Source organism: Dermacentor variabilis, chromosome 3 (assembly GCF_050947875.1).
Source record: "Dermacentor variabilis isolate Ectoservices chromosome 3, ASM5094787v1, whole genome shotgun sequence".
Classification (NCBI taxonomy): Eukaryota; Metazoa; Arthropoda; class Arachnida; order Ixodida; family Ixodidae; genus Dermacentor; species Dermacentor variabilis.
This window is the reverse complement of record NC_134570.1, coordinates 44,436,586-44,446,241: the sequence shown is the minus strand read 5'-3', so window position 1 is coordinate 44,446,241 and position 9,656 is coordinate 44,436,586. Positions and strand designations below refer to the sequence as shown.

Genomic DNA, 9,656 nt, shown 5'->3' with positions numbered 1-9,656 from the left:
GCTGAGTCTACGCAGCATTCCTACTGCGCGTGCTCCCTTTGACTTAATACTATCTACATGGGAACTCAAACTAACCTTTTAAGTGTACATTACAGCCCAATATTCAAGTGTATTTACCTGTGGGATACTGTCTTGTCGATGAAGAACCGATATTTGCACAGGAACGCTTTGAGGAAAAACCAAGAGAGCGCTTTTCTTGATCTTAAGCGACAGGATAATGTGATCAAGTCACATATCTAGGCAGCTCATGTAGGTCTGTAGAGTTTGGTACAAAACATGTTATTCTTCTGATGCAGCAAAATATGCTATGTCGTGGGCGTACACGTACACATGCAGATCTTGTTGCAAAGGTACAGTGCTCTGTAAAATATTAAACATCAATGGCGATAGGACTGATCCCTGTGGTAGACCTCTTGACCGTTGATGTGTTAATGAAGATAATCCGCGTAGATAGCAGTAACATAAACCCACACGATCAAATACTTTGGCAGCAGCATCCTGAACCGCGTTAATTAGGCTGACATGTTCTACGTTGCCATACGTCTTAGCGATATCGAAACTGACTAAGGCTGCATGTTTTTTCTGACATCGAGCTTGTTGAATACGACTTTCTAGGTCAACATGGGCACACCAAACCGAGCACCTACGTCTGAATCCAATTTGGTATGGGCTTAAAATCATGTTCTTTATCAGCCAATTATAAATGCGGTCGTTTGAGGTTCTTTCGACGAGTTTTAAAAGGTTACATGTAAGAGATATTGGCCTAATGTCATCTCATACGTAACCGGCACCTTGCTTTATTTATTAATGCGATTACTTTTCCAAGTCTCCATTCCTGTGGAATCCACGAAATTTTATTAGAATGGTTTACCCTGGTAATACATGCGACTATACCTGAAACAGAGATATTGAAGGTGCTTTGAGGCTCGCCAACATCTTTTTAGAGTTTCTGGACATGAAACCTTCATTTCAAGCAACACATTTTCTTTTTTGAGAACTGGAAAACGACTTGTCTGCCCTGTTTTAAGTCCTTCTATAGCTTCGCTGGTTTAGTCCGCTATGAGCTTGATGCAGTCATTTCACCTTAGAGCTTATTTAACTTGAGTTTGAAAAGTGAGAAGCCAATCGAGCCAACTCATCGCGCCAATACTTGACGCCTTTGTTGAACGTCCTAATCCAAAGGCGACAAATGCAATGCATCACACGTCTGCAAAACCGCTTAATTGCATCACGACGAAGAATCCTTTCTATAGCGGTGCCAAATTTAAATCGGCGCGTGCTACACTCATCGCCTATGAAGCGACAAGGGCCTCACGGTTGTTTTGTCTCGCGTCTATAGCTACTAGCATTGCAGTATGCACAAAGAGGAGTATCAGAAATATCTTACAGCGACAGCTACAGGCAAGTAAGTTCAAGATGAAATGTTAAGTCACGTGGATGTCGCAAAGACTGCGGGGCAGGCACATGGATAAGTAACACTACATGGGGGTGGACGCTAGTCCACGACGATCGACTCTCGGAGCACGGCAGAGTCTGCAGTCAAAGGAGCTCACACTTCGTGACAGGATTCATAGGCGAGCCGACTGGGCAGTCAAAGGCCTCCGCGAAAGCCTTCACGTGCGGCAGGAAGTCCCTGCACTCCGGCTGCGAGAGACGCCGGGTCCAGCTGCCGTGGCACTTCGCGTAACAGAGAGACACGAAGAAGAGCCGAGACCCGGTCAGAGTGGGCAGTCCCGGCAGGCTGTCGCTCGCGGACGCGTTGCCGAAGGCTTAGAACAGCGGCTGCGTGGCGGCGGCGGAGTACGCGATCAGCATCTTCCCCGGAGTTGTCCTCAGAGTTTCGAGAGAGACGCCAGCGCAGTCGAGGAATCGGTGGAGTGGGCTGTGAACAGAGGTGACGTACCGTTCCAGGGCATGCTGGCTCAACGCGTCGGCGAAGTGCGAGCCGACCCCCGCGTAGTTCATCGCCGGGATACTGCGCACGTCGAAGAAAGGGAACGAGAAGGCGTACGGCATGAGCGCCACGTCTCCGTCCGAGGAGAGCGTCGTGAAGGACAGCTGCGCGATGGACGTCGAGGCAGACTGCGTCACGTCCTCCTTGTACGGTACGGCGGCTGCGATCCAGTTGTCCACTAGCGAGTCCGTCATGTCCGCGGTGGCGAGAGCCGACGATCCGCTACCCTCGTTACGTTCGTCGAAGACGGCGAACGTTTTGGCTGCGAAGTCGAGCTCGCTGATGGCAAGCATCTCGTTGACACTGGCGTTGTCGCTGTAAGGCCACCGCTGCAAGGCACTCAAGAAGGAGATGCGAACGCCCCAGAGGAGTTCTAAGGCCTCCGCTCTGATGTCGCTGTCCTGCATGTAGTTGAAGGACGCGTTGAATGCAGCTGTTCCCGAGAGAAGGTAGGCCTTGCTGAAGCAAAACGCGCCGTGCCAAAGGGAAGCAGTTTTCTCGGTTCCGTAATAGTTTGCGATTAGTCGTTGGTTGGTGTACAGCGCCGCCACCTGGACGGTGAACCAGGAGACAAACTGATGGATCTTCGACTCTCCGAGGGAGTTCCGTAATGCGAGGAATTGCGTCATGAAGAGCGGATGGGTGGTTCGAAATGAAACTCTTGGACCGATGCCGACAGAGTGTAACGTGGCGTTCCAGCGGGCCTCCGTGAGATTCCGCACCATCTTAAGAAGGGGCACGTCTATCCGCTGCGGGACTACGTAACCCTTTATGAAACCGACTAACAAGGTATTCATAACGTTAGACGCGGTGTCGTTAGTCTCTTCGAAAGTGATGCGGTGACCCAATTTGCTGGCTTTCGTCGCGAACGCCGAGACCAGGTTGTCGAAATATTCTTCCGCCATCTCCGGTTTCTCCCTGAACTCCAAATGCTTCTTGATGGGCACAGTGTGTAAGGAGGGTCGCATGACCACCGTGACGGAGCCGCCGTTCTTAATGACGTCGACGCTGAAGAGGACGTTCCACCGGAGTTTGACGTGGACGTAGAGGAACGTGCGAAGCAGGTCCGCTGCGGTCGCGGACACGTCGGGCCACGCGATGCCGGCCGCAGCGAGGGCGCCCGCGACTCGCGGCATCTCGTCGCGTTCCCCGCGGAGCACGCTCACGCAGCTGCGGTAGAAGGCCGCCGAACGCTCGACGGCGGAGTGGCCGCGCGGCGGCACCACCAGTGCCCGCACGAAGCTCGACATGCTGTCGAAGGTCGACATGAAGGCTTCGTGGGCGACTGACAACTTGTGGCGGCGACGCCAACCGTCGCACACGTATCTCGTGAAGTCGGCGCACGGATCCACGGACTCGTTGATCGACTCCTGGAGACGCAGCGCGTACTGCGCGCACTCCTCGCTTCTGCAGCCGCCATTTGCGGCTGTCCGCGTTTTGCCGAAAACGATGATCAAGGCCGTCACCGCGCTCGCAACGACCGAGGCTGCAACCAACGCCATGAACACATTGGAAGGCCGCGATAGCTCGTTCCGCGCAGAGACCTGGGCGGGCGAGGAAAGGTGGGTAAACATCAAGTACCGCCAGGACCAGTGGTTGCACTGGAACCTGTATTATAACTGATGCAAAGACGCAAGCGTTTTTCAATATCGCCTCGGCCTGTATACGCACCTTTCACACGCTGTAGCCGCCCTATGCTCATATTCGACCACGACTAAATGATTTCCCTCTTTTTTTATGCACAAGCGTAACTGGCCAGCTCTTGATTTCAGCGGTGTTTGCCTAAGGCCGCGAAATAAGCGAACGATAAACGCGCCTGGAGGTCAAGAAGATCATGCGCCGGGGATAGTACGAAGGAGCGCACTCAGCGCGCTAAAGCCCCATAAACAGCGCGCCGAAAAGTACCGCCACCTAGAGCAGGTCTTGGCTGTCCGCGTGTAGTTAACGTTGAATAAGTGAAGATGGAGAAACGACGAGGCGAAGCGTAGTGGAGGAGGAAGGTAGGCTGATGCGCGGTGGGTTGACCTCCTCTGTCATGTGCTACTGGTTTCTTTTGCGACACATACGTAGTGGGTTCGTCTCGTGGTGAGGTCGACCTCGGGCGCAGTACGCTCTGTGCGCGAGTTAAAGCATCGACGGTGAGCCAATGATGGCCGCTCAATATCGCGTGCGCAAGGGCAGGAAACGCGCCGTATTCCGTCGCGCGTAGTGTACCCACGAATCGTCGACTTTAACGTCGACCTAGCGAGCCCCGACGGCAAGTGGATTGTATCCTTCCTGTTGGAAAGCTTTGGAATTGAGGGCTACACGGATGTCAAAGTGCCGACCACGCGTCCGCGGTTGTGTATAGATATAACCTTTGGCAAGAACGTGTCTAGCATAGCAGTCCAACCAATCGCGGTATACCACAATGAAAACAAAACTATGCTCACTGTGGTAACAAATGAGACAAAATAAAGACGATAACAACCACGAAGTTCCGTGTGATGTCTTTGTTCAATCAATATAGCAATTACCATAGAAATTAATGTAGTTCCCAATTTAGTCACCACAGTACGGTTTAGCTGGTTATCCTTCTTCACAGAATGGAAGGGCACTAATTTTTCTTTTTTAATTTTTTTATGAATCCGATCCCAGAGAAGACGCTTCGATCAGATAAGGGTGCTCACGCTGGCTCACGTAGCTGCGCAGCTGCGGCCACGTGACCGACAGAAACGAATCGGAGGATGTGACAGTCCGAGCGTGTGCCCGGTGGCATTTTTACAATTGCTATTAGGTACAGCGGGGCGTGGCGCTTTTGACGGCGCTCGACGTTCCTGCGATGCGCGAGTAAAAGCGAGCGCGAGTAATAGCGGGCGCGAGACAGAAAATCTGTAGCGTTTGCTCCTTGAATATGTGACTCTGCCTAGGCATTACGAATGAGGTTACTTAGCGCGCGTTGTATTCGTTTGTCCCCCAGACATGGCGGCATTGCGGAGTGCGCTCGTGTTAGTTTATAAGATCCGCCACTGGCTGCCCGCGCGGCGAGGCAGTGGGCGCTGACGCCGCCTGGTGATCGCTGTGTCTGAAGGGACAATGTTCTGACTGGTGTCGCGGGTCGCTTTTTTCGTCGCGACGATAGATCGGATTTTTTACGAGCACTGCTCCAGGAGGGCACATGTAACCGGCAAACGGAGGCCTCAAGAGAGCACCTGAGGTTATAGTAAAGCAGGCGGCGCAGGATCTCCAGGGCACCCAAGCGGTAGCGGGAGGATCAAAGCTGGAGGCAGGGCGGCCCGTAGGTTGGCGCCGCGGAGGCCGAAGCGTTCCAGGGGGTGTACGCATAAAAAGATGGCTGTCCGCGATAGTGGACAGCCAATCTAACACTCCCCTGTCACGCGCAGGCCTCTGCGAGCCCCAACTCATGGACCAGTCCGGGTTCTAGCTTTGATGTCCCCGTTGCCGCTTTGGTGTCCTGGAGGCGCCGCCATTAATGCGAAATAATGACACGTTGTTTTCATTAGTAAAAACATGATTGAATAAATATAATTGCGCCGAACCGCCAACTTGCGATGCTAAGTACAGCACTACCACGCCCCGCGACTTCTGCCCGCACGCCTAGGGACAAGCGCATACAACGCGCGCCAAGAAATTCCTGCGTAGTACCTAGGCAGAGTCGTATTTTCAAGAAACAAAGGGCCCTACATTTCCTCTCTTGCACCCGTTCTTATCCGTGCATGCGCGCAAACGTCCGCCGTCTCCGCAAGTTACACGCCCCGCTGTACCTGCTAGCAATTGGACATACGCTGCCTGGTGATGTAGAGCGCCTTCATTCTAATGTGTTTACGACGAGGCAGTTCTTGCATTCATATCTGCAGCACACAGGCACACGCACACGCACACAAAATAAATGAAGTAGACGGCGTTCCAGCGACACATTCGGTCGTTCTCACGGAGGAAGGAAAGGACCAGGGGCGAACATTTCGCAACACGACTGAAGCCGAATGAGTCGGCCCAACACTTGATGGTCAGGTCAGAGTGTGCGGTACGCTTTAATGTACCCGATCTGCAGGTGGAGCTATGCTCTACTGCCTAAAATATAGAATAGCTATAGTGCAGGGCAGCCGACCAGCTACGCATCGATTAAAAACTACCGGGAGCATAACATTATGGGCCAATACGCCGAATCTCGAGAGGTCACCACTTGTTGGGCCGCCACTGCGAGCGAAAAACGGAAAGGAATTGCTTCAATCAAATTTTCCTACTTTTTATTTCTTTGTTTTTGTTTGTTTTTTTTCGTTCTTTCTTTATTTATTTATTTATTTATTTATTTATTTCTTTCTTTCTTTCTTTCTTTCTTTCTTTCTTTCTTGTGGCAAGACTGACTGCACCCTGAGGTAAAAGTCCCTGTGGTTTATTTACTACTCTATGGCAGCTTGCACCTACTCCATCGTGAATATTACGGCATTCTCCTTCACGGAGGAAAAGTGCCGTGTTAGGAAACTCAGTTTCTCTGCGCCGACTTGGGAACTACAAAATCGAATTCGATAAGCTTACAGAAACACCATCAATATAGGTTTACTATACCTTCAAATCACCAGGTCTGCGATTGTAAGCAGCCACACTCGTACTGCCGCGTCCATCGGCCGGTGACGACATCGCGTTGGTCGAGGTGGAACGTGGGGAGAAGTCTCGCATGGTAGAGAGAGCGTTTCTGGGCGGCGGGAAACGCCACGGATCCGTCTTGGCCCAGCCCGACGACAGCAACGAGGAACGGGCAGCGCCTCGGAGTCCAGCCAATCGACTACATGGACTTATCGCTCCTGAGGGACTTGTCAGTCCTGAGGGACTTCTCGGTCCTGAGGGACTCGTCGGCCCTGAGGGTCCGGTCATGATGGACTCTGAGCTTGGGCTGATGGCACTGCCAAGTTTGCTGCTGCGCAGCCATCTGCGAATTGATAGAGGGACTTGCTGGGCAAGCTTGTGCATATTTAAAAGTTCGAAAAAAACGCACACCGGTCACGGACGAAAAGAGGGTAGTGTTAGGGTTGGCGTCTGACACCACGTGGCGAAATGAATTTCTTCCACCAGGCTTCGTCGAAATGAGGCCAGACTTCTCCTGCGATGGTTGGCGTCCCGTACCTCGCGAACAAAGAACTTTCTCTCACCCGACCTTCTTCCACCAGGTATCGTCGAAATGAAGCGTGACTTCCTAATTCACCATGACCGTTTCGAGTGTCTACCTGTCTGCCGGAAGCCCCGTAGTGTACAGGCCTCTTTTGTGTGTGTATGTGTGCGAGTGTAGGGAGGCCCTTTCCTCGAATTGGACCTAGAAGAGAACTTCCACGAACCCGCAACGCGCAGAAGAGGCGGACAGGCGTCTACAATTCCAGGAGGCGGGACGACTTCTTCCTTTCAGCAGGCTCGGTATAACCAGAGGAGGAGGGGCCCTCTTTCTGTGCCGGTCACGTGACATCTACGGAAGCAAGATGCCGCCCACGATTGTAGAGAGCCTATTTAAGGGGCTCCGAAACGTACTTTTAATCACTTCATGCTATTCTCATTTTCTTTCATCTACCTTTGAATAAACAGTGCAAGTTTCGCACTAGACAATCGTCTCGCCCTTGCTTGGTCGCCATGTCTACCGGATGCCTGCAGCCCGCCGACAATGCCACTCTACACAATAAAAGTAACGTAGGTCGAGCTTCGTTAGCCAGGCGCCGCTACTACTCGGCAGCAGTACGATACGCTATTCTGGAGTACGCAACAGTAGACACAAGACCAGGCCCGACACGCAACTAACGAAGTTTGTTCGCAGCAGAGAGCGTACATATAAAGAGGCAGCGAATGTGCATCGAACGCAATGCGCCTAAGTGGCAAGGAACATCGTAGTCGTCTTGCAGTGGTTGTCCTTACGCGATGAAAGGTGGCTGTGGGCGTGTGCGTGCGTGTGGGTGCGTGTTTGTGTATGTGCGTGTGCGCGTGTGTGCGTATGCGTGTGTGGGTGTGAATTCGCCGCGCCTCCGAAATTCAGCAGGTCATGCGATCTCCAACACAAAGTGCGCGGGAATACAGTGTTAATCAAGGTTTAAGAGGAAGCTTTAGCATTATAGCAAGGTGGTCCGTGAAACGCTTTGGTGACAGCCGCCCGACTGATTCGAACGAAATTTGCTGCGTTTGAGAAAGAAAGCCAAATTATAGCGTGTCTGGAAAGCACAATTGTGATTTAGGATCCCATACAGCGAGACAAATGGTAGCGCGCGGAACACGTGGTTGAGACTGTGCGAGCTGCAATATCAAATCAAAGACTAAAATGCTGCGCTCTCATGAATTTGTTTAGAAATACCTAACATGAACACTCCGAAAAGTCAGCGCTCCGGCTGCGCATGTGCCGTCGCACCTGAGGAAATTTCCGCGCAATTGTCATGACAATGAGACGTAAAGCTCGCCTTTCTACGTCCTGCAGACCATGGCCCTTCGTTTTCAAGATTGACGTCCTTTCTCACGTTGAAGAAATGCACTGACCTGTCCTTTGCGCCGCTCGAAGGCATTTGCAAGCCTCCTCCGCCGTCGCCGCGTCTTTTTGCCTTGTCACTGCTTTTCTTCCTGAGCGACCTGGTCGACGCTAACGACGGCACCGCCGCTTCTGATGTGTGTGGCGCATCTTCAAGGGCTCTTTCATCGGGCATTGCTGCCGTTGCATCACCGCCTGTAGTGCTGCCGCCACGCTCGTCCGCAGGTACCTGCATTGTCACGAGAGAGATCTGGGCTTGCGAGGGCCTCGTCAGGTTGTGGACGGTATCCAGTTCTCGCTTAATGCACGTGGAAAAGGCTTGTTGGCGTGAGCTCCTGCTTGACGCCGGAAACATTCTAAGGCGGCCGGGATTTGGAGCGGGAAACCCGACAGCGAGAGCAGCCTAAGCGTCCGTCTACTCCGACCGAGATTCTTCTTCCTTCTTCACGCGCTGTGCTTCTTTTCCACGCGCAAAGAATGTCTCGCGCATAGAAGGGCTTCTATCATATATACTGCCGCCCTTCCTTTTCCACTTCTTCTTCTTCCTTCATATTGTGGGACGTACCCTGGAAGAGGGGTGGGGGGGATTGGCCATCGTTCTCAGTGGACCTTCGCGGAACAGCATGAAGCATACCAATAAAAAAAGCCTGATCAACATTCGTCTGTCGACCTATTTTTCTTAGTTTGCAGAACAGTGTAACAGCTGACTGATCAATCAGAAGGTAAAAAAGAATAACGGTTCCACTACGAACGGCTTATACCACCTTTATTAGGCAGTTTTATAACGGCGTTTGCGACCAAACGTTAACGCATTGGGTACGTAAAGAAATAGCGTCGTCCTCACTGCGCATGCTCCGAACGTTATTGGGCTTCTGTGGTTTACGTGCGCCATGATAACGTACGTTACTTTGCGAGTTTAAAGGCACGTCCTCGCTAGCGGCAAACGTGCCGTAACGGCGAACCGGCCTCCATCGCCGTAGAACGTCTGCCGCCCGAGATGTGTCCAACGTAGACGGCTGCTCGACGGCCGCGCGACCAACGGGCCAATCGACGACGACCGCGAAGATGCGCGCCTCCGCCACTGGCGACGCAAACACGGGCTGCAGCTTCTGCTCTAATTTCAGTTTTGTAGTTTGTGCTTGTAAATTGTAGTTTTGTGCTTCAATGTATAAAATGACGTTTTCTTAAGAAAGCCACTGTAACGCCAGT

At 52.2% G+C, this 9,656-nt stretch overlaps 1 protein-coding gene across 1 annotated transcript; it reads right to left on the bottom strand.

Moving 5' to 3' along the window:
- Positions 1–212: 212 nt before the first annotated feature.
- LOC142575486 (uncharacterized) lies at positions 213–8,904 on the bottom strand. Its single transcript, XM_075684893.1, has 3 exons — positions 8,459–8,904; positions 6,521–6,881; positions 213–3,498 (listed from the first exon to the last, which is right to left on the bottom strand). Exons 1-3 carry the CDS (start codon positions 8,800–8,802, stop codon positions 1,771–1,773), a joined length of 2,433 nt encoding a protein of 810 aa, XP_075541008.1. The 5' UTR covers positions 8,803–8,904; the 3' UTR covers positions 213–1,770.
- Positions 8,905–9,656: the final 752 nt, after the last annotated feature.

Coding starts and splice junctions, on each gene's coding strand:
- LOC142575486 (XM_075684893.1), bottom strand. CDS start 8,802: ATGTTTCCGGCGTCAAGCAGGAGCTCACGCCAACAAGCCTTTTCCACG. Junction 6,882..8,458: donor TCGAGCGGCGCAAAGGACAG/GTCAGTGCATTT, acceptor ATCAATTCGCAG/ATGGCTGCGCAGCAGCAAAC. Junction 3,499..6,520: donor GCAGACCTGGTGATTTGAAG/GTATAGTAAACC, acceptor TCGCCCGCCCAG/GTCTCTGCGCGGAACGAGCT.